We start from the raw sequence: 25014 nt of genomic DNA on the forward strand, positions 1-25014 counted from the left end.
CGGAGGGGGGACGTGATCGGTTGCTAAGCAGCGGGACGCGGACCAATGGGCGACCGCTCTGGCGGGGCCAGGGAAGGGAGGGCGGGGGCGCGGCCGGGGGCGCGGCAGGGCGCGCGGCGTCTGTGGTAACGGGAAGGGTGGGGGGGAGGCGGTCGAGTGGGGATCGAGGGGGGCAGGCGGGACTGTGGGGCGGAGTGGGAACGAGTGGGGTGGGCAGCCCTGTGGGGTGGTATCGAGTGCGGTGAGCAGGGCTGCGGGGTGGGATCGAGCGGGGCGGGCAGGGCTGCGGGGTGGGATCGAATGCGGTGAGCAGGGCTGCGGGGTGGGATCGAGCGGGGCGGGCAGGCTAACGCAGCGCGGCCGGGCGGGGCGGCAGGGGCTGTACCGCAGGGGTGGGATGGGGTGCGGGGTGCCGCGCCATGAGGGGACGGGAAGTGGGGCCTGACCTGGAAGGGCAAGTGCAGGCAGGGACGGAGCCCACGCTGGGGCAGGCGCCGGGTACGCGGGGGAGGCCGGCGGGAGTGGTTGTGTCCCACCGCTGATGGGCTCCCCAGAAGGCTGACAAAGGGCACGGTGCTTTCGGCCCAGGTGTGCCAAGGGCAGGCGAGTCCTTCAGGAAAAAATACTCTCTGCCCCCTCGCATCAGGTAAAGATCTGATCCACCCATTGTGGCGTCTGCCGTGCCACTGTGTGCAGCCCGAGAGAGCTGGGCTGAGAACTGTCCGCACTCCTTAACCTTGGGTCCTTAACCTGTGCTCCTTGCCCTGTGCTTCGGGCAACCCAGCCAAGGAGATGGGCAGCTGCCCGCAGCACTGTGGCATACCTCGTCGTAGCCCCAGTGAGAGCATGGACTAATGAACGCCTCCCGTGCTGAATCGTTACTGGCTGCGTTGAGGAGAAGTGTAAGAGATGTTTCTGGAAGATTGAAGGGTTGGTTACAAAACCAAGTCCTTCTAGTGTAGACTTGTTTCCTGGCCCTGACTATCAGTTCCCAAGATCTGGAGTACATCTTCTTGTATTGTAAAATGTTATCATATCCAAATGCAATTTTTCACTCTTTAATTGTGTGACATGATAATGACTATGTAAATTATGATAAATCATGTTTGGCACCTGTTTTATAGGTATATTAATGCATACGAGAGCTGAGATAAGCTTAAGCAATAGCTGTCTTACTTTAGTCAGGACATCTTGTATATATTCAGATGGCCACAATGAACCAAGAGGCTGGTTCCACATCACTGTTACTTCACTGTTACTCCTACCATGTATCACTGATGTATGATGCTAAAGCTGTTTCACTTGAATACAAGGAAATCAGACTTGAGCAAGGAAGGCCAAAGTGAAATGAAAGTGACAGTGCTCATTTCAAGCTTTGTTCACAGTTCTGAAACAGGAGAATAAGTTGGAAGCATGGTGGTTGTTAGGATCTTGCTCCTTTTCACTGTGAAAGTAATGCAAATATTAATGAGAACTAACAGTTTAGAGAATCCGGTGTTCTCTCTTTTAAGAGAAAGAAATGAAGACAAAGGATCACATTAAAAGGCTGTATTTCTCAGTGCATTCTTCTGTTTAGAAAAGGTATTGTCTGCCTTTTTGTTTTTCTTTTTTAAAGATCACTGCTGAGAAAAATGACAGCTGGCTCTGTCTCAGTTCCTCAGGTCATACCACTTCGAATCCCTCTTCCAGGGAAGGCTAAACATGAAATAGACACAAATACTCTTGTAGAAATAAAATCAGGTATGAATAAAAGCTTTGGCTCTTATGTAAAGCCTTTTCTTATGTGTTCATTTGAAACTTTTAGCCTCTATACTTTTGTTTGCATTTAATTATGATTTTTATTAGCGCTCACTTCCTTAAAGAACTTAGAAAATTAAACAACACATTTTGATACACCAAGTATACTTGCACTTAATTTTATGCATTCAAACAATATTATTGACATGAGTTATTTCATATAGGTTAGCAGTCCTAACTGCTTCCAAGATCAAGGTCTTAGGCTGTTGCATTTCGCTTTGACTGCAAAACCAGTGCTTGAAAGTATCATGTGCCAGGCTCACCCCCAAGTTTTTCCTTACAATGTTTAAAATGCTAACTTTCACCATGGGAAAAAATATCTTTTCTGTCATCTGAATGGACAAGCGGTTGCAATGTTTTCATACAAAACCATTGCAGAGCTACTTTATGAAGAGAAATATTGCTTATAGTGAAATTGCATTAGTTGAGCAACTAATTTTTCAGGAGAGAAACAGTTCTTGTTGCAAATGGTCATTTATCGAACTGCTTTATTTTGTTTATGTGAGAAAAGTCAACCACAGTAGTGAGTGCTTTGAAGTGCAGAGCTTGTTTTTCACAGGTTGGATACAGTTTGGCTAATTACTTTCTCTCTGTCTTTCAGATACACCTGAGGTCTCAATTTATTACACTTTAGATGGAAGTAAACCGGAACTCATTAGGAAACCTGGCTATGGAGAGTATAACACTTTTAAGTATAAGGGTCCTATCATATTACCAGTTGGGAGAATAATGGTCAAGGCATTGGCGGTTACAAAGTAAGTATCCTGTTTTATTTCAGTCATATTTTGACAAGGGACAGACATCCCGGTCACGGCTTGGAGCCAAGCTGTTTAAAGCACACCATACCTCACAAATGAGAGACGCCCCTTTCCCCAGCCAGTTTGCAATCTAAGTGATCTTCATGGGTTGCATTGAGTTCACTTTCTCATAACACTTTTTACCCATTAAGTGTTTGTGCGGAAGGATTATCTCTCAGATGCTTACCTCCTGGGCTGTGCATATAGGCCAATGATCCGTAGAGGCTGTGAGTGAGAAACTAATAAAATACTTAGAGCTCATCCTTTTGCGTATGATCATAAAAAATGCCAGAGGAACTAGTATGGTGTTTTCTGGGGTCATCCAGTGATTCATCAGTTTCACAGAAGTTGGTTTTCCCGAGAATCTGCTTAGTTTCTCCCAAGGGACCACAGAATGCTAAACCTCACAGCTTAAGTACAACGTTAGTACAAAGGTAAAGTAAAATACATCGAAAGAAAACTGGATTTTGCTGCACAGGCACTGACTTTCTTCAAACTAACTTCATGTGTAGAGACAAAGAGAGGACACATGCATTCTCTACCTGTACCCTGTTATATTATCTTTTATTTCTAATGGAGCAGAAATTTCCACTTCAGCTGGGGATTTGTGCTTGCTGTTCCCCACTATTAGCACTTGCAGGTAGCCTTTGGTTGTGTCTGCAAGTGAATATAACAACACAAACCCAGGCCTATGTGTATTTTCTGATATCGCTGCCTGGATTAATACTCGTTTCCAGTATGTTTTTATTCAGACATTTTCAGGTGGATAAATAGATGCTCTAGAATGACAGTAAATCCTAAATGGGCAGTTTGGTCATTAATGTTACTGCTGTAATTTAATAAATGGTAGAGCATGACAGCTGTTATATCAAATTAATAGGATGCTACCTTCTGCTTGACTGGGAAAATGAATGTGGTATTATGAATGGAAGAAAAGTCTTGCTCTCCTCTATTTTCTGCAATGGTGGCAAACAGTAGTTACCCCAGAAAGCAGATACAGGAGTATGAAGAGTTTTACATGTAAAAGATGCTGAGGGCTTAAAATATTCATATATTTTATTGGTAACTTCTTACTATGCATGTTTTAAACTGAAAATAAATTTTAAAAAGAACAAAACAAGGCATTAGTGACTGAGAGTATTTCCCAGGATTATACTTGCTAACTGAAATAATGACTAGCACGCTTTGAGCAAATGAGCCATGTTCATCAGTGAGTAACTTTTTGCTGCACATGGGTTTGTCGCATGTATATAGCTTTATGAACACTGATTTTCAGGGACTGCAGGGAGAGTACAGTTGTAACAAAGGTGTTTCTGGTAGAGTACAAGAAACCAAACATCCCCTTCTCTCTTGAAGACAATGACAAGAATTTCCTAAAAGACTTCGCCACACAGGCAAGTTTTAGCAAATTTAACTCCTTGTCTGAATATAAAATGTTGTATATATGGTATTTCTTAGAGATTAAACCTTGATTGCCTATACTTTTTATATATTTTATTACCTCTGTTTGCCCATCTTTGCTGTCTTAGTCCTTTGTGTGATACTAAAATTTCGAGGAGACAATTTTATTCTTCTTCTTCACTGGTCTTTTCATTACCAGTTCTAGTCAAATATTTTTAAAATACATTTATCATTTAAGATTTTAAAATGCTTGCATTCAAAATAAGCATGTACTTTTAAAATCATAACAAATAACTATAGCAAGAGAGGATTAGAGCAAAACCAAAAACTTCATTTGGAATTCAAATGGAATTACTTTTTAGGAGGTGGAAGGTGGGATATTTACTACAAAACCAAAGAATAATGGACTGAATGTGGAAATCAAGCCTGCCTGGAGTGAAGCACTCCAAGATTTTCAAGGTGTAGTATTACTTCATAAGACTGAAATAGACTTCTGTCTTAGCTTAGGCAATGTAAGGTTTTCCTCTTATATCATTGGTAAAATATGGGTAATTTCAAAACCATCTCAGAAGTCAGAATATCCTGTGGGAATTCCAATTTCGATTGCTCAACACTGCAAAAAGAGAACAAAAATTAATTAACTTCCGTACATATCACAGTACCTCTTAAAGCATAATAAAAAGTAATTCTTTTTTGAGCAACGTAACAAGGCACAGTCTATATTTGTGCCGGAAAATGCTGTTAAATTGATGGGATTGCAAATCCTTTATGGAGTTCTTTACTGATGTTTGCTTGCAGTAAGATTCCAAAATAAGTACACAAAACAGAAATGAAAGCTTGACCCAGGTTTTCTCTATAGATGAAGCCTGTTATTCCATAGTAATAGCAATGGGACTGTTTAAGAGCAGGGAATCATATTTATGTTTACTCACTAATTTAGCCTTAGGAGATGGGGATTTTTTGAGCATGCAAGGAAGGAAGAAAACCATAAATAGAGAAAAATACAAAAGTAAGCTCTTTCAGAGAGGAATGAGGTTTCCTCTAGTTTAATTTCCTGTAATTCCATGCAGTTTATTTGAACCCAAAATCTTGATGTCAAATACATTTTAAAATATGCTTAGCTATTAGAATTTGAAGTGAGAGTATGTAATATTCACATTAAGATACATGTTAACTGCATGAAGTGAATGACGGTGGCAAAACAGGATTGTAATTTTAGACTTGGAAACAGAAAGAAAGACTGCTCACAGGTCCCTGCAAGGACCACAGCTCCTTGGCAGTCATTTGGAAACAACAGAGTACAGAGAGGAATCCACCTCAGCACTACCAATAGAGTCATTACAGGTAAGCAAAGGGATGTTGAGGAAAACTGTAAAAGGCTGTCATCAGAACTGAGCTCTAAAAAAATAAAGATGCGAAGATTTGTGATCATTCTTATCTAATCTCTCAGCAATTAATGCCTTTAGCTGTATTATACAGTACTAATTTAAATTTACTGGTGAAGACACACTGGGATAGGAATGCCCAAAGCAGTACACAGTTATCAGTAAGGATAAAACCAGGCAAATCAAATAAACAATGCCTGCATTCCTACTAATTGTCTTCTAATACATTACTTAATCTGCAACTAACAAGTTACTATTGCTATAGGTTGGCAAGTTATATTTAAAACTTGATATTCATTAACTGTCTTGGAAGTAAATAGCAAGACATTGATTTTTTTTTATTGGAAGAAACTGTAGGTACTTAATGCAGCTAATGGGGGAATCAAGTGTAGTAGATATTCCTTAAAGCAGTGCATTTCAGTGCAGTTTGTCTCAAATAACATCTTTAGCTGATTGTGTTATGTGCATTTTGCAAATACTCGTTTACTCGGGCTAAAGAATTACCTTTATTTCAGTTTGTTAGTTCTTCTGCAGTCACTATCCAGAAAAGCTTAGCAAGCACACAGGTGGCAAGAATCCAGAGGGAAACAGATTTCCTCAAGTAAGTGACTTCTCCTTTTAAAGTATTTGTCCTTGGAAAGTAACTGAGCAATTGCTTTTTGCAACCAAGCTGATAATACTGTGGGGCTCTATAAAATCAAGGAAAGCAAAGACAGACACTGGCTCATAACTGGAGAATGTGAGCTAGGTAGGGCTTTGAAAATTTTTTATCTTACATATAGTTTTATTTACATCTCACCATACACAGTTATCAACTATCTTATCATCCTTTAAAAAAAATTCCTAACAGCTGTAGGATCAGAGGAGAAGCTGTCTTTTCAAATTAGAGTACAGCCCTCTGTGGTAGGTTAAAACTGCTGTCTGGAGTAGTCCCACAGAACATTGGTGCTTATTAATATTGAAAGGGTTATGTGATCCACATCAGTGGTTCCCCATGTTGCAGCAGTGAGGCCTGATACAGATTGTGTGTCAGGAGGTTTTTTTACCTCACATGGTGAGGAAGAAAGTATGAAACTCCATAGCAGCCACAGAGCTTTCTACCTTGCAAAGCTGTTTAGAGTTCAGAACCTCATGTCATGGACACTGGGCATGGTCTGGTGGACCACTGTATCTTGGAAGCCACAACTGAGAAATCACACAGGTTCCAGATTAATCATTATTATGCAGCAGTACAATACCAAAAAAGCTCAGCCAGTTTGCTCTTCTTTTCAGATGTGCACATTGTTCTGCACCTCGCCTGTCTGACCCCTTGGCTCATTTCTGTCAGGAATGTGGATCTCCTATTCCACCTGTGCCAGTACGTCGCTTCCCACCCCCTGAAGGAGCGCAGGTCAGCAAAACATCATAATAATCAACAAATTCTCTTTGGAGAAACCAACTTCCTCAGCAAATTACACATTCAATGCTGGCAAAACCATTATTTTGTCACACATTCTTTTGGGAAGCTCTGTTCTGATTGTTTTATTTTGTTCGATACGTTTAGCAGTGGACCTGATGCAATTCTTAAATGATGGGCAAAATTAACCATAGATTGGCTCAAGCGCCATATATTTTGATAAGGATAGCAATGAAAAAATAAATTGTGTTTTATTCACTCATGCCAGTAAACATCGCCAAATTCAGATTCCTCCTCATCCTGCAACAACAACCATTGCATCTTCAGGACCTGCATGTGCATCTTATTCCAGTGTTAACTAGTGCAGTTATTTAGTAACTAGTGCCTATGTCATAGCTATAGAAGATCCAACTAGTATGCCTGAAGCCTTAAACGGTGGCATGTGTGGGCATATGTAAGAGCACCGAGTTTTTAATGTTGCCTGTAACTATCTTCTCTAAGCTCTTCCCAAGAGATAATAACCGGATCTAACAAGTTTGTTTTTTTTTTTCCTGTATCATCAGAAAGTTGTCTTGTCTGGGGCAATGCTGTAGTTTCAAGTGATGACTGAGAACATTCACCACCTCTTTAGGTTAGGTTCATAATTAGGAGGATTTGAACTACCTGCACACATTTTATAGTACCATTTTAAAATTACTGAAAATTAACTTAGTCAGTACCTTTCTGGCTTATTTTTAGTAGTCAGTGAAGCATTCTCTTTCCAGTTGTCTTCATATTTTCTCAACAGCCTTTGTTCTTTAAGGATTAATATCAGCATCTGTTGCTGTCAGTTGCTATGTTTCCAGTGACTTTACTGCTGATGTACACTCTAACCAGGAAAATATTGAAAATGTCATGATAACCTTGATGATCTCATTATGGTCCTTAACATGCTGTGATGTGGCTTTTTCTTCAGATGGCACCATGTCTTGAATGTAGACATCTTGTGCCAATGAATACACCCACTTGCATTGTATGTGAGTTGCCAATAGCTCCTCAGCTGCAGCCCCAACCCAACAACTGCATAAAGGTACTTGAGAATAAATGTAACAAAAGAGCAACTTACCTCCTGGCATGCATTTTTCTAACAGATTACTTCATTACAAATATTTTGATCCAATGTGGGTTTGTGTAATTATTTTATCACAGCTTTAAGAGTTAGTAGGATTAAAAACTCCTTGAATAGAAATAATCATTAAAGGTAAACCACATAAGCTCAGGATGGCATGCTGAAGAGCACATGATGTAGCAGTCTGAATGACAGGAATGCATGCACTTTTGTTCAGTAGAGAGATATTCTGTGGTTATATGATTTACAGTCTTAGCATTACTAAGCATTTGAATTTTATTAAATATGTCCTTGTTACTACGCTTACCTCATTTGATTTTAAGTGCTTAGCATAGATGAGCTGGCAGGACTGCGGCAGTGGGTATATGCCCAAAACATTAGACCGCAGTCTTGATCAGTGATCCAAAAGTGCTGGTGGTCTTAACTAGAGGCTGGGGTGCCTCTCTGAAGTGCCCGTACACTAGCACAAGCAGTATGGGAAGTAAACTCAAGGAATTAGAGATCTGTGTGCAGTTGCAGGGCTGTGATCTCGATGGGACCACAGAGATGTGGAGGGATGGCTCCCATGACTGTACGGGTGACATTGTAGTGGATGTCTTGCTGTAGACCACCTGACCAGGAAGAACCAGTGGATGAGGCCTACAGACAGCTAGAAGTAGAGCCACATTTGCAGGTCCTGGTCCCCATGGGGGACTTTAAGCACCCCGATATCTGCTGGAGGAACAACACAGCAGGGCGTAAGCAATTCAGAGGTTCCTGGAAAGCATTGATGATGACTGCTTGATACAAGTGGTAGAGGAGCCACTGAGGAAGGGTGCTCTGCTGGGTGTCATACTTACAGAGAAGGAAGGGCTTCTTGGGGGTATGAAAGTCAGACAGCCTTGGCTGCAATGACCATGAGATGGTGGAGTTCAGGACCCTGAGAGGAAGGAGCAGGGGCAAAAAGCAAGATCATGGCCCTGGACTTTAGGAGAGTGGGCTTTGGCCTCTTCAGGGATCTACCTGAAAAAGTCTAATGATACCCTGGGCTGCACTTAGGAAGTCTGGTGCCAGCAGGTAAAGGGAGGTGATCCTTCCCCTCTACTCAGCACTAGTGAGGCTGTATCTGGAGTACAGTGTTCAGTTCTGGGCTCCCCAGTATAAGAGAGACATGGACATACTAGAGAGAGCCCAACAAAGACCTGCTAACATGATTAAGGAAGTCGAGCATCTGGAGGAAAGACTGAGAGAGCTGGGATTGTTTAGAGAAAGCTTGGGGGAATCTCATCAATGTATATAAATATCTGAAGGGAGGGTGTAAAGAAGACAGAGCCAGGCTCTTTTCAGTGGTGCCCAGTGCCAGAACCAGAGGCAATGGGCACAAACTGAAAACAGGAGGTTCCCTCTGAACATCAGGAAACACTTTTTCACTGTGAGGGTGACTGAGCACTGGCACAGGTTGCCTAGAAAGGTTGTGGAGTCTCCATCATTGGAGATATTCAGAAGACATTTGGACATGGTCCTGGGCAACCTGGTCTGGGTGGCCCTGCTTGAGCAGGGCGGGGTTGGACCTCCAGAGGTCCCTTCCAGCCTCAGCCATTCTGTGGTTCTGTGATAATTGCAAGGGATATTTTTGGAAAGAGAAGGATGCTGAAAGGAAACTATTGACTGAAGACTATCAGATGACAAAGGAGATTCATAATCTGAGTCAGTTATCAGCTTGATGTCAAAGTACATTATAGACATTGGCCCAAATTTAATGTTTTGTGATGACCTTCACATAGGTTCAAAGACAAACATGAACTAATTGGTGCCAACAATCAAAATATCAGACTTGTTATTTTTAGCCCTGGTGGAAACTCACTTGTTGATAGTGACCGTGCTAAAATCTTTTCAGGCATGCCCATGGTATGTTATTATTAATTTTCCTTGCAGATACTGGACTACCTGTTTTGTGTGAGTGCAGTGACTAAGGAAACTGACACTAATACATAAAAAGATCTGGAGGTATTGATGCTGGATCTCTTGAGGGAACTGTACCATAGTTTAAAAAAAATTGTCTCCGAGATATGTAGATTTGTGATGACCAGGCAATATGGCCTAACTAAAATCTGAAGCCCATAGCACAGACTTGAAGGATTGCTTCTATCTGCAGGGCTGAATAACCACAGCACTTTGTAAGATCAAATCCTCTTCTTATTATTGTTGCTGTTTTCAATATACCATGTGAAATACATTCTTTCTCTCTTTAAAAGGGTAAAGTAATTTGTCAGGTGTGTGGCACAGGAAATCCTCTTCACCATAAACACTGTGTGACTTGTGAAAGCAAACTGCCTGAAATACAGACGGTAAGGCTTCTTGCATCAATCACACTAGAGTTTATCAAATCAAAGCATAACATTCTTTTTCTTTGGAAAACTGAAGTCATATCCCTGTGTCCCTATGTCATAAAGGCAGAGAATACCTCTCCCATGCCATATTCAAGCCCAGGACTCCCACAGATGCTCCATGACAAATCTTCAGCTAAACATAAGTGTATCGTATACACTTCAAGGGAGCATATCATATACCTTCAAGTTTCTCCTGTGGAGGTCAGGATTACAAATGCTGTTGTGAAAGCTCAGAAGGCTTTTAGAAAATGGGTAGTCACAGCTCCAAGGGAGTCTTGTTTGTGTTCAGATAATTTTCAATCACAATAGAAAACTTGGGTATATACATCACGAAGATCATTCTCATTGTTTTCAATTATCCTGTGAAAATAAAATATTCTTTCACATTATTTTTCTTATCTCAGTTTGCTGCTTCCCCTATGTGCATGCAGCTACTATCATTGTATTTGGCTGTGACTGCAGAGAGATGAGAAAAGGAACAGTAAATGTTCCCCCAAAAATTGCTGTCTGTTTCAACTCCCCAGTTAGCTTGCTCATTTGGTTCCTTAGAAGAATTTTACTTCCATTTAAGAAAAGTCTTGTATGAAAACTTTATGGTACATTCCACTTCTCCAGGTTGTGATAAATACAGAAACAAGAGAAGGATAATGATGTGCAAGTTAAAATCCTCTAATTATATTGGCAACATCCTGAGTTCTAAAACTGTCAGTAGCTGGAGGCAAAGGTCTCTTGTACAGCCACTGAGGTGTCTTTTAAAAGTGAATTTCAGTAGGAATATGTACTTACTTAAGATAAACATACGTTTAACTGCTTCGCTGAATGTAGATATTAATATGTAGCTGCATATGTAGCTAGGCATATGACTTGAATGGTGAGACCTGTAGTAGCTAAGAGAGAAAATTAAATGCTTACTGAATTATTGTTAATATTAATTAGAATTTTTACTGAATAATTAGTGATAACAATACTAAATCTTGAATAATTAATAATAGGTAATAATGATGATATTACTGTTAAAGATTATTAAATAATTTAGATTTAGAACATGTTTAGACTTGTGCTCTTGTAAATTTTACCTTCCAAACGAACCCCTAAGTTACATCATTCAAATTGCAGTGCAGGCCACAGATGAAAATGGGGCTATTTCGTGTTTGCTTACTTGCTGTTGTTGTGCCTGTAATCAAAATAATTTTCCTCAGGTTATGTTCCTTATCCATGTTTCTGACTTGCAAAGAAAATAAACTGCATAATCTCTGAGGCAAAACCTAACAAATCATTTTAAGCCCTATTTGTCTGCCCAAACTAGGATCTATAATCAATCTCTAGAAATTTCAGCTGAAAAATCTGTTTTCTTTTGCATACCCATGTAAGTTAATTGTAGTAGGAAAGCTAGGTAAGATATAACTTGTATGAAGTAAAAGAGTGCAAAAAAAAGTTTATGTAGCAAATATCAAACTGAGAGAAAACTCATTGTCTGAACACACTGTCCCTGCCATACTACTACAAAGAAAAATAGCTGTTGAGTTCTGGATTTGAAAATGTAAGTTTATCATCAGAGAAACCTCCCTCTTAACTTCAAGTGTACTTATATATGGGGCCATATTAATAAATAATCAGTGTAAAAGGACACAATTAATAAGGATTTTTTTTCCCCCACTCAGTTCTGCTAAAAATATTTAAAAATTAATTAATGACACATTTTATTGTGGTTTTGGAATGAAAAAAATTACAGGTTAGATCCAAGTCAGTCTGTTGCTTATTCTAAGTTGAAATAATTCTTTTAGGCTGAATATTGCTTTATGTGACCAAAGTAGATTGCTTTCCTCTTTCACCTTATTTAGCTTGTGAACTTTTCTTCATAAGAAGTATTTTCTCCCTAATGTTTTTTTCATTTTATTAGCCCATGTTTGGAGGAGACACCCCCCCACCTTGTCCCAGCCAGCAAAAGACGACAGTTTCATGCTTAAAATGCAATCGTGTTAGCCAATGTGATGCCCGTTTCTGCGACTGGTGTGGAGCCAAGGCATGTGCTCTCGGTGTTTGTATTGACAAATCTGTTTTTACTCATCTGTGACCTGCAGCAATTCCAAACTTATCTTTGCAAAACTCTTGTCAGTTAGTACATAGCTTATTATTATCAAAATACTTTCTTAGAGCACATAGGATAATATAAAGAAAAATTAAAGGCTAAGATGACATCCTGACCCCATGTCAGTCAGCGACTTAAGGGCTTAGAGATGTAAACAAATTACCATAGGTCAATGACCATCAGCTCATTGCATCAGATGAGATGCAACAGCTGTGTAGCTGTGTACTCTGCCAAAGTAAGTAAGTATCCATCAGAGGTTAAAGTATAGGCTAACCTAATGCAAGTTTTCCCATATCTACTCTGGGCTATGATCATCACCAGAAATGAGATGATGCATGCGGTATTTTTGGCTGAAGGCCTCATTAACTTCACTGAAGACCAGTACTTTCTCTTAACTGCTGCTCAGTAGAGCTTTTGCATGGTACAATCAGTGTAAACAATTTCCTCTGTCATTTATTTTAAGTATAGTGTTTCAAGCGAAGATCACACTTGGGGAGATTTTTTTTTTTTCTGTGAGCTGAGTCTACATAAAATTTTAAACACTCCCCTATAAGCATACATAGCCATTGGTCCTGTACTGTACCAGGGAACTTGTGGTGGGGGTAGTGTTAGAATTGAACAGGAAAGAATTGCAGTCAATATTCAATATCAGAGTGCACACTAGTAATGACAGGGCTTTGCCAAAGAAAAGAAATATTTTTGAAAGTATATGCTAAATAAATAACATACCAAAGTGCTAGATCTGTCTGGAAAAATGTTTGCCTCTGTAGCACAGTGCTGACATAGCTGAAGATTTACTGTCTTGCCTCTGCCAGTGTGTTAGCAGTCTGGTATCCTGGTTGATATTTCTAATCTAAGAGCTTTAGGTAGTGCTACTTTACTTCCTTTTGATTCACGTCACTGCTTTTATCTTTCCTGAACCATGCATCATATGTTTCTGTAGTGACAAGTGTTTCATTCAACTTTCAGCCTGGACCTCCTCCATCCTACTTTACTTGTTTCAAGTGTGGTACAAGCAACCGTCCATATGCTCGATTCTGTGGGTCCTGCGGTGTTTACCTGGAGCCCCCATCAAAGGTGGGTTCTCGGAATGGCAGTCTCATGGGTGCTGGGGGCTCACTGGGGTTTTCTGAGGTAAGACACACAGTATTACAAAGTCAGGCTTGAACAGAGCTGGAAGGCTAATCTGCTGTGGGTATAGATCGGCACAAATTTTACTTGAATATTTGTGATAAGTTGGTTCATTGTTACAGACTGGTAATTAAAATAAAGAATTGTTAAAGATTATTCCTGCTATTTTTTTCATTCCTTTACAATTTTGTATACTGTTCTAGTTGATTTCTGCTTGTAAGCCATTTAATTATATCTAATTGTGTTACTTACACTTTTCCTTCCCCTCCGCTCCCCATAGGCTAAACAATTTCAAGCTCAAGTTGCCTGGCAGCCTCTTCCAATTTCCTTGGCCAGATCAAAGGCAGAACTAAAAGAAGGAGAAGATAAAGGAACCCAAACCATTGGACTTTTTTACCCATCTAGCAAACTGTTGGAAAAGAAGGAGCTTGAGCTGATTTCACAAAAAGAAAAGCTGGAAAAGATGAGTGATCATAAACCTCTCCTGACAGCCATTAGTCCTGGAAAAGGTTAGGAGTTTTGATTTTATGTTTTCTAAAGAAAGCTACAATGTATGACTTTGCTTTTTCTTGAAAAGTCTATGCAATGTGCCATCAGTAGGACACTGCTTTACATCTTTACAAGTCTGTTGTCCCACCAGTCACTTGTAAATCCAGTGCCTTAGAATTCAGATCACTGATCTCCATCAATAGCTGAAGGAAAGCCTGTCAGCAATATCAAAATTATGGTTACCGACCCCTGTGCAGCCTTACTAATTTGCTAGTAGTTTGATTTCCACAGATCCTACAATATCAGGGCCAGGTGTCCTATATTTTAGTTGGAAACCATCAAACAACTACCCCACCTCCCAGCACGTTCACCACCCCCGCAATGAGAAGTTCAGTTAGAACTGTGATAGCACCTGGTGGGACTATTAAACAAAACTCTGGGACACAGGGAATCGCAGCTCTTGAAAAATATGATGAGGCTTGTCTACGTGAGGAACTTTTTGGGGTGCTGTTGTGGAATAAATTATAGAAGTTTTGGAAGCAAAGGAAACTGAAGTAGAGAAAGGGATTCTTAACAGGATTACAAAAAACAGGGTTGGTAGAAACCTTGAGAGCTCTTGTAGGTCCCATCTTCCAGCTCTACAATGGTATCGATACGTCTACATCGCTCGTTGCAGAGATTGTCCATGCACAGGCTACTGTGTCAGTACTGCAGAAGACTCTCTCAGATTCCCTGGTTTGGTCACTTAGTTCTTTGTGGAATCACTTGACTTTATTGTCATTAAAAAGTTTGCAATTTTTAGAGATTTTGCTTTTACTATCCTGGGAAAACTTCAACTTCAGCTTTCTGGATCCCAAACCCTTGAAGACAGTCCATCAGTATTAATTAGGGACCTAATAAATGACCCAGTTTGCAAAACTGTCTTTAATCTCACAGGGCAGTCCAGCTGTGTAGTCCAGAGAATAAGTTAATTTTAAATCACTACAGCATCAAACCATGGTTGGAGGAGCAGTTACTTTTTTTGATCTGCTTTCCCATCTCTAGCTCTTTTCTACAATCAGAGGGTCAACCCCTCAGACTGTTATCAGAATTATTTATCTATTGGGTAGAAAAGTTGTTAATGAATGTTAGAAATTCCTGTTTTGTCTCTGTGTATAAACGTCCAGATGATGTGCTTTTATTTTTAAAATTATCACCAGGGAAATCTGTTTTCCTACTCCCTTGCTCTGAAATGTGGCACATTTTCTTAGACATCCCTGTAGGAAATACAACACTTGACTCAACATGTCAGGGAGCTTAATTTAGTCAGAGATAATAAAGGATTGGCCAGTCATAGTGCTGAGAGGAAAAAAAAAAATGTAACACTGAATATTGATATATCTCTATCTTGACTTGTGAGCAAGAACTCCTTTCCCTGGGAAAGGTTAGGAAGAAATTCAGAACTGCTTTTGAACTATGTTAATTTTTACCCATTTAGCAGAGGAAACTTTGTTGAAGTTGGCGCTGTTTAACATAGTCTCCTTTAGACCCTGCCAAGGACTGAGGAACACATTCATCCTATAAATCAATAAGTGTCTATTACAGTCAGGTCTTTCATGCTGTTCCCTCTCCTTGATGCTGAGCTATATATATGGCTTGAAACTACATGTATCAACAAGACCATACACTATCACCCTGGAAATTCCTGTTCATATATGCCAAATATGTCCCTTTTTTTTTCAGTTCAAATAGTATCAGACATTTGATATTAAAGTTTTTAAACACAAGTGATTAAATAAGTGTCATTTATTTATTTTTATTTCTTGACCATATCAGCCATTAACTAACCTTCTTTTCCTTTGTGAAGATTAAAAAAAAAAAACAGTTAGGACAGGGGCAAATAACAGCAGTACCAAAACACTAGCCCTCTGATGTGTACTGTATTTCCTTTTTTTGCTGTATTTTCAGTCTGTTTTAAACAGGAGCCAAGTAAGTAATTTACCAGGTAAACTTTACAAAGAAGCCTCCCCTCTTCTACCAGTAACAAACAGTAAATCAGGTGTAATCAACTATTGACAGCATGAATTCAAGTATTCCATCAGCGATGCCAAAAGCCCTTTCAGATGTAATAAAACATCAAACATGCAAGAGTGTGTTCCTGGCCATACGGATTTTTTTAAATAAAATCTAGGGACCTAGGCTAGTTTATTGCAAATAATACTGACTTCTCTCGAAGGATCACTCACCAAGTACTAGCCTGGCTTCAATTTTTTAATTACTATTTTCAATTTATATTAGTTTTTGCATGTGAGACCATGGCAAGGAACAATTTATGTTGCTCTGTGCATCCTTCTTTTTATATTCCTTTAAAGCTGCCTAACAAACAAGACTTGCTGTTTTAGTTTGTTATAGTTTCTACTAGTCCGATCCTGGAAGAGTCCTCCAAGCACAAAAATGCTTGTGCACTTGCCTTCCCTTCCAAATGTCAGAGAGCAGCACTTTTCTTCTGACTTGGCTTCTTTTCACTGTTTTGAGCATCACTTAACATGAAGGGAAGGATAAGGTCAGAGCAACTTCATTGTATACGTTAAACGAGGTTACCAAGCCTACACAATTTATTTACAACAAAATAAATCATACTCTGTACTTTCCATAAGTATGCTCAAAAATAAAATTAGCCAGATCCTGATAACAATCACTTCAGAATGAGAATGAGTCCTTTTGTTTCTTTCTCTGATGAAAATAGAACACTGCTTCATAAATACTGGACAGGAGCTGCAAAAAGATGAGTTTTGAATCCAGGTGCATTCAGCCCCTCATGTTTCATGCCCTGTACCAGCATAAAGGAATGCTGAGACTCTCCCAGAGATTCCAACAGGCAAAAGAGTAGGAATGCTTAAGCTTTTAATATGCTCTCCCATATATAATTGAAAGGCACTTATTTGGGGAATAATTTACACACACCAGAATGCTGGATAGGTTGAGTTTCTATGTCTACAGTTTTCAGATTTGGCTTATTGTTACCTGTCAGTGATCGCAAATCAACTAAAAATTACTTCAGTAATGCACAATTGTTTAGTTTTAATATTGTACTTTTTTTTTAATGATCTGGCCATAGTGTAAGATTCTCCTTCACACGGGGCCAGTTTTCATTCCAAAGAACAATGCCAAGACATGATTTTGTTTTGAATAGAGGTGCCCTAAGAATGAATTGTAACCTATAGATAAGACAGTATTTCACCTTTTGTTAGGGTATAACTTGTCTCTCATTTTCTTGATCAGATTAATTTTCTAAAGAAAAATTGAATTTTTTTTTGTCTCATTGAAAATATGCTATCTTTTAAATCTTCCATCACATGAGTAGAAGAAATTTTAATCACAATTTCAGGGATTTTTCTCCTGCTTAACTCTCTCTGATCAGGTTACTGGAGAAAACAGCTGGATCATGTCTGCGCTCACCTTAGAAGCTATGCTCAAAACAACCTTGAATTCAGAGCACTGATTGGAGAGCCTCGAATGGGAAAGGTAGGAAGGGGCTTATGAGTAATATCTTCCTATGCAGCCTCATGAAAAGATTATTGTGGCTGCTAGATAAACAGTGGAAAAATAAATGTCTCCCTTTTCTTTATACCTTGGCCTGTTTGTGTGTGTAATTTGTTTTGTTGTTCCATTTTTTGCTCAGTCTTTTACTAAAGATTTTTTTCTGCTTTGTTTCCTATGGCATTTTCTATTCTCTCACCTCACAGCTATAAGAGAAGCAATAGGAGCCAGAAAGCCCTTGCTCAGCTGCTTTTATAGTGTCTCACAGCAGGCAATCAAGAAAAAGATGACATCACTGACATCGGTGTAGTTGGTCAGTTAAGTAAGGCCTGCTAGAAGTGGGATGTAAGGATATGCTTGCCTCTGCTCCAGGTTGGATTATACTAGCAGATAGCAGCAATTCTCTTTGGCTATATAGTCTACTTCTAGTGTACACTATACCAGTATTGTAGGAACAGAATATTGTTTTTCATACTGGAGATGTAGTTTTCAGGATGTCACCAAACAGCATTAAAATTATTAAAGAAGGTGGAAGTTGGAGGTTCTTCCTAAAGAGTCCTAGAAGATAGGGCTGATATGGCTGAGAGATTATTTGGTCCCTGTCCTGAGAGAGGATCAACTCTGCCTAAACTGTTCCTGACAGATGTTTGTCTTGAAGCTTTTCAAACTCACCAACAATGGAGATTTCACAATTGCCCCAGGCAGTCCATTTCTGCGCTCAATTATCCTTGCTGTTCAGCTGCAGTACTGTATTGCTTTCTTTGGCAGCCCTTCTGGGTTAAGGAGTTGCACCACCTCATACTGCTGCTTAGGTGCTGCCAGCACGCCTGTGGCAGTGTCCTGTGGACTGGATCAGAGACCGATCCAGGCTAAAAATAGCTCTGAGGGGAAAAAAAGGGCATCGGTGCAAATACAAAAGTAGGCTGGCCGTCAGCAGCTGGAAGTGGGATGCCAGCAGAAGTAGGGCTAGGTACTCCTTGAACTGGCATGTTTACTGGGAAGCTTTTTGCCAGTGTCTGACCTGAGTCTCCCTTGTTACAGTTCAAGCTCACTATTTCTTAGCCTGTCCTTACTGATGTGACACACCAGTCAAAAAAACCCCCAATTTTAGCACATAGAAACAAATACAGAAAAGTTTGTGAACACTGGTGGTCAGAAATGTAATTGTCATTTGGCGGATTACACTTTTGGGAGGTATGACACTCCATCAGATACTTTGCATCTGAATTCTATATCCACTGAGACCTATTGGGTGCACCAGTATGTTCAGAAGCTGTAGTACAAGTATAAATAGAAAAGACACCTGCTTGATGGAGATGAAGTATAGGTCCACTGCAGCTTGTTTCCTTTACTAGAGGATTCAAAAGGATATGCCTGAAAAATATTAAATTGCCTAGAGAGGACTATTCCTGCTGCTTCTTGGCCTTTTGTCATCCTATTGTCTTGAAACCACTGGCCCCAAAAGTAACAGAAGTGATTCAAAGTAGATGCCAACTATCTGGGTTTAATGCTGCTTTTTCAGTTTTCATGTGGATTAGAAATATAATCGACCTTACCTCAAAATTCTCAACCTGCTGCAATATAACCTAAGCTTCCCTTCACTTCTTTATAATCCCCCATGCACTTATTTATGTATAACTTCAATAGCCTTCCTGCCAGCACTGCTGTCTCAATGAATTAATATAGAAAGTTGCCCATGTTTTACTGTGCTTCTACAGGCTGGTACAGCTAAAGCAGCAACCAGTTCTCCTGGAGTAGGGAGCGCTAAGGACAACACAGACTTTCACGCAGCTGCAACATCTGGGTGGAGAATGACTGAACTTTCATGAACTGTGGCATTATTATATCTTTTGGATTCATTTGGAATTTCAGTCATTCTGATATTTCCAGTTACTCAAAATACCACCTGCCCCTTGCTCAGTTAGATGGGAAATGTCGGTACAATATCACAAGTAGGCAAAAGCCACATGTGTGATTTTGTGTATTGACTCCATAATAAACATCAACGACAAGACTTATTCCTAAAACTATTTCTGTGTACTTTTTGTAAGAGATACTAATGGTTCCTCTTTCCCTCTAGATTAATTCTGCTACCATCCATGAAGGTGACTATGAAGTCACTATTACACTGAATTACGCTCTTGCTATTAACAAGGTCAGTTTGGGTGATGAGGCCTGTTGTTAGGCAGCTGGTCTAAAGCTGTTGCTAGACCAGTACATGTAACACTGATATATTTTAAATTCAGGTCTAAACAAGAAATTCTTTTGTTCAGAGGGTGTTCACTCATCACTTCAGAGAAAGGAATCTTACTCTTTTTCTGTTGGAGCTGGCTGAACAGGTATCTTTACCTGATTAAGCCAGACTTCATGGTTATGTTGCTATCAGCTTGCATTTCATTAGTTTGCTATTAATATTAACATTCTTCTTTCAGCTGATGCTGTTTGATCATCCTAGCACCCCTTAGCTCTTGATCTTAGAGCCCCCTTTTCTTCAGTCTGCACATTGTGCTCTTAAGAAACAAGCTTAATGATTTTCAATAGTTTGGAGATAACGTTTGCCAGAGCTCCTGTTATCTGTATTCAAACACTCAAAATCCCTACCTCCAGAATTACTATGTTCCAAAAACCACGCACATACTCTTTTCCAGCTTTCCAAAGATGAAAATCTATCATTTCAAAGATCCAAAATTCAGACTGTATCTCTCGTGCAGAATCTTTGAAAGCTTACCTTGCCAAGTGGTGCCTGAAAAGGTGTATCACATCATTTCACAAGAGAGGAGTTAACCAGATCTCTCAAGTCGTAGAGACACTTTCATTTGGATGAGAATCTTCATTTCATTAAGTGAGGTTGTGTCATTTTTTTCTTTTTTTAAATCAAAACAAATACCTAACACAAGGTTTAGAAAAAAATGCTACATTGTTTTGTAATTATCTGTAATTACAGATAATAATTTGACTTGTGCTAATTTGAGACCGATATTAAAAGCCTATATATTTTTTCATATGCAACACCACTGTGTCATGCTACTAAGATTATAACAGCATTACATGCTATATCTAATTAACTGCCTTAATTTGATGGTTTTACAGGATATTCATGCTAATAAACCAGTGAAGTTCAGCAGTCATTACCTGAATACTGTGACAGAAGTCAGAGGTGGACAGGATGGCAGTCAGACTAGTTTTGGTGAGGTTTTTTTTTCCCCCTGTCTTTATGGTAGACCATAAACATAGTAGTCAATAACATGGAAGTAGCACTTGGAAGGTTAGACACTGAGACAGGCAAACTAATATATTGGTACATTCTGCAACTACTTAAGTAGATCTTTAAGTCTCAAAATGTGGCTGAGTTGAGATTTAAGCAAAGCACAGACTGTCACAAAGTCATGGGAATATGTCATCCCTAGAGGACAGCCAGAGAGGCCAGTAAACTGCAGCCACAGCTCATAGCAATGTTTTTATTCTAGTGATAAAGCTTCTCATACTTAGCATATTCTTTTCCAATAGGAGCCATAAATGTCAATATTATCTCTACTTCTGAGCTGTGCCAGGGACTTCAACTTTGGCACATTTGGCAAAGATGAGAAATTATGAAATACATTAGTTCTAGACTTAGTTTTCAGAGCTGCTTCACTTGCATCTCCCATTGGTGTCAGTAACAGCTCGGCATTTCAGGCATCTCATATTGGACTTTTCATTAAATCAGCTGTTTGTAAAGTCAGCATTAGAATTCAGAATTTCTGTGGTATCATTTGACATACTTCAATTAATGTATAAGTTCTGGCCAGTTTGCGCTTCCAATCTGAGACTTAGCGAGTGGAAGCCACAGCACTAGGACCTGGTTTTCTAAAGTGCCAATAATGTGACCATGATCCCAGGCACTCTAGTAGCACCAGCTCAAAGGGTTCCCACATGCTGCATAATTTGCTTATCAACCCTTCTCCACACTGGTAGATTACATCACTTAAAAATAATGGACACAAATATCTTTTCAAGGTCCTCTAGTGTTGTTCTTAAGTATTTGGGAGCTAAACAGTACTGAAAAATTGTAAGGTCTTTGGTCAAAACAATTCATGAATCTGATTCAAGCCTGTTGAATAGCTACAGCTAGTTAAAAAAAGACTAACCCCCCAAATTCCACATTTCATTGAATCTTTATTTCAAAATAGTAAGTTTTTAAGTCTGCCTGAGTGTAAACCTTTTGTTAAAACCAGTCTGATCTGCAACAAATATTTCATCACTTTCTCTTGTAGAAAACTGACAAATATTGCTTTCATATAAACACAAAATAAAATATTTTTGTGGATAAATTATTTCCAGATCTCTCCCCCAAATTCTTGTTAGGATACTGACTTTGCTTTGAATTAACACTTGTTTCCTTTTCTGGTAGGCAAAGATGATAATAATCTTTTCCATTCAAGAGGCAAAATAAAGAGAACAAAGTCAAGAACACTTACAGAAAAAGAAGATAAGCTCCCCGTACGTATCTTCTGACAGTACAGGAAAAACTACCTGTAGAGCAGCACTAACACGAAGGAGGGCATCCAACGGTAAAAATAGAAAGCTTTTAACACTGACTGGCAGGGGGAGAATGACAGGGTGGCACAGGGAGGAAAGGGGACAAATGTCCAACCTGAAAATTGGTAGCTGACATTTATTACAGAACTGGAAATAACTAAACTTTGTTCCTACTAAGAGCTTAATTAGATTTTGCTCTCATTTTTGGACCCACTCTGTTTTACTGACACAGCATTAGGCCTAAAGACTGTTGCAAACTGATTTTGTTACACCTTTTTCTCAGAAGCAAGATCAGATGGAAGGATTAGCATCTTCCCTTGACCGTTACTACCTGGTTTGACTGCATAGGGCATACACTTGGCTGTGCTAGAACTACTGTTTGCGCAGTCAGACTGTGATCTACACAACAAGCTTTTAAGTCAACTCAATTTTTCCATAAAGCTGAGATATCAGCACAACTGAGGGCTAGCTTAATGCAAGAAGCAAGGCTTTATTTCCGCTAGCGAAATATACTGGAAGCACTGCCTACTAAATGGATCACCAGTAATAGCGTGGAAAACTTCAAAAGGGAAACATGCATTAATCTCAGCTTGGATCACTTCGCCAACTCAACAGGTGGAAGGTGGAAGATACAGAGCTTTGTGATATGAGTCCAGAGATAAAAATTCTTGGTCAAGTGACTGGGCTTTCAAAAGGGGAGAGGAAGGAGGTGGAAAGGTGAAAAGAAATAAAAGGAGAAGGTTTTGCAGTTGGTTGGTTTGTTTCAAGATTTAGTTAACAAACTTTGGCAAGGCAAAACATATTAATTTCCTAAATAAAATACCTCCACAAGTTCTGAAAGCTTCAAACTTTAATTCCATAGCAAAGAACTTGCACCCATGTTTACTGCAATGAACAGATCTTCATACAGCCCTGGAGAGGTGCACTGATATAAAGCTAATCAGTTGCAGACACATTTGCTGAATTAAGACCTCAGTAGTGAGATATTAGCCTGGGTTATCCAGACACCTGATACTGGCTGTTTTCTGTGTTTCCACAGCCAGAGTCCAGACAACTACTGGATGAACTGGGTCCAAATGGGAAAGGAAGAATCATCTTGGTAGAACAATTTCTCAGTGAAGTAAGTTATTGCTGGCTGAAGTTTCCCTTTCCAACTCTTTGACCAGTTACTGCCTGGTATGCGACTTCATTTGTATGCTTAGAAGGCACCATCCTTGCAATACAACTGTCTTCACATTGAAAGTGCATTTTAGAAAAGAAACAGCCTATTTTACATTTATATATGTTCTCCCCAAATTTCTGTTTTGGCCAGTGTGTAAGACATTCTCCTCTGGGTTTGTCAAGGCCATATAGAAAGAAAAATATATTAATTTTATAGTTTAGGTACTCTGTGTAGCAAAAGCAAGCATAACTTCTACCTTTTTGCTGCATAGTAAGGTGCATGCTGACTGTAGGATCTAGTTTGACTGCCCTTGTTACACACATTTACTCCGGTTTTAAACTAGGAGACAACAAAGATTTTCAGCAGACACCTGAAGAAACAATACCACACAATTTGAACATTTCTTTGTCTTAAGCACAAAGCCCGTTTGTGAACTTAAATTGGCATAATATTAAAGCAAGGTGGAAGCCAAAGAATCTTCATGGCTTTAACAGCTCACCTTCCCTCTCCTGTGCATTCTAGGGAGCTGACCCAAACTGCATCAGTGACGAAGACCGACCTGCTCTCACAGTTGCTGTCCTTAATAAGCACGTGGAAGCCATCTCCCTTCTTGTGCAGAAAGGTGCTGACATTGACCAGCAGTCAGGGATGTAAGTAAGAACTGATTCTCTGCCTCAGGTTTTTTGAACTTTTACAAAAAAAGCACTTGTACTCCAATTTTAGAGAGGATTAACCTCCCACTCCTCCACAAATCGGTGGTCAAGGAGCTACTTTCAAAGCCAAATTTAAGAAAAAGAACAACCTGCAACTGAGCAAAGATAACAGTATTCACAGCCGTTCTTTCAGGTGCCAGCTTTGAAGATTTCTCAATAATTTCTGTTAGGAAAGCTGCTGTTCTATTCAACTCCTTTCTCCATTCACTTCAACTTAGTACGATAAAAAAAAAATCACCACAACTCCTAGTGTATTTTATATTTTCCTATTCATTTTCCTTCATTTAATTTGCTAGATCATTTCTCCATGTACCAGGACAGTTGTCTTAGGTAGTAAGTACATTGCTCATTCCTCCTACGCAGGCACAACAACACTGCTCTCCATGAGGCAGTTCTGCTTGGATTGGAGGGAGAGGAGTGCATCCGAGTCCTGTTACGGTAAGTACTGCACCTGGGCCTCTAGCTCAGCTACAGGCTGCGCACAGCCTACTTGCACAGATCTAGTTGGCAATACTGAAGGGCCAGAGCCTGGTCGAGGCTCAGCACTCTTATCTCACAGTTGTACCCCTGCAGGAGGCATCCAGAAATTCTGAAGTTACTCTGCATCAACATTTACCTACAAGCCATTTCACTAATTCCAGTAACTTGAAATGAATTTAAATAGCTTAAAACAATCTGTTCTTTATTTACAGCTGCAATGCAAGCATAAAAAAGAAGAATGCAAAAGGGCAATCGGCATATGATTTGGCTGTTACAGCTGGAAATAATGAAGTTATTTCATTGTTCACAAGTAAGCTTGAACAGGGAATGTTGGACAAACTTACGAAACCCAGGAACATTGGTCTTGTCAGTGTGTGACTGCAACCGCCTTTTCCCCAAGATGGAGCTGGAGGTTCTCCAGGTTTGGGAGTACCTAACCGCATGCATGCAGTTCTGTCTGCAGGCTTCACAACTCTGTACACTCAATTCAGGCCCTGTAGCAGCCAACTATTTTGTACAAGATTCCCCAATTCCTTCCCAGCAGTTCAGAGCACAATTCTTCACCATCTGTGCTCTGTTCTGCAAGATTTCTTTTCCTTTCCAAACTTGTGCAAGGAGAGGGCCGACGAAACCTTCCAAGACACAAGCACATTTTAGAGA

General features: G+C 39.7%; 1 protein-coding gene across 1 annotated transcript; it reads left to right on the plus strand.

The window, feature by feature from the left end:
* Positions 1–1631: 1631 nt before the first annotated feature.
* DZANK1 (double zinc ribbon and ankyrin repeat domains 1) lies at positions 1632–24732 on the plus strand (the record flags this gene model as incomplete). Its single annotated transcript, XM_081997491.1, has 20 exons — positions 1632–1740; positions 2432–2552; positions 3871–3988; positions 4358–4454; positions 5215–5339; positions 5896–5981; positions 6653–6770; positions 7732–7845; positions 10119–10211; positions 12154–12276; positions 13312–13476; positions 13754–13982; positions 17363–17466; positions 19562–19636; positions 20572–20668; positions 21872–21960; positions 23039–23119; positions 23684–23811; positions 24238–24312; positions 24567–24732. 20 exons carry the CDS (start codon positions 1632–1634, stop codon positions 24730–24732), a joined length of 2313 nt encoding a protein of 770 aa, XP_081853617.1.
* Between the last annotated feature and the right edge of the window lie 282 nt (positions 24733–25014).

Source organism: Phaethon aethereus, assembly GCF_964289735.1.
Source record: "Phaethon aethereus genome assembly, chromosome: 3".
Classification (NCBI taxonomy): domain Eukaryota; kingdom Metazoa; phylum Chordata; class Aves; order Phaethontiformes; family Phaethontidae; genus Phaethon; species Phaethon aethereus.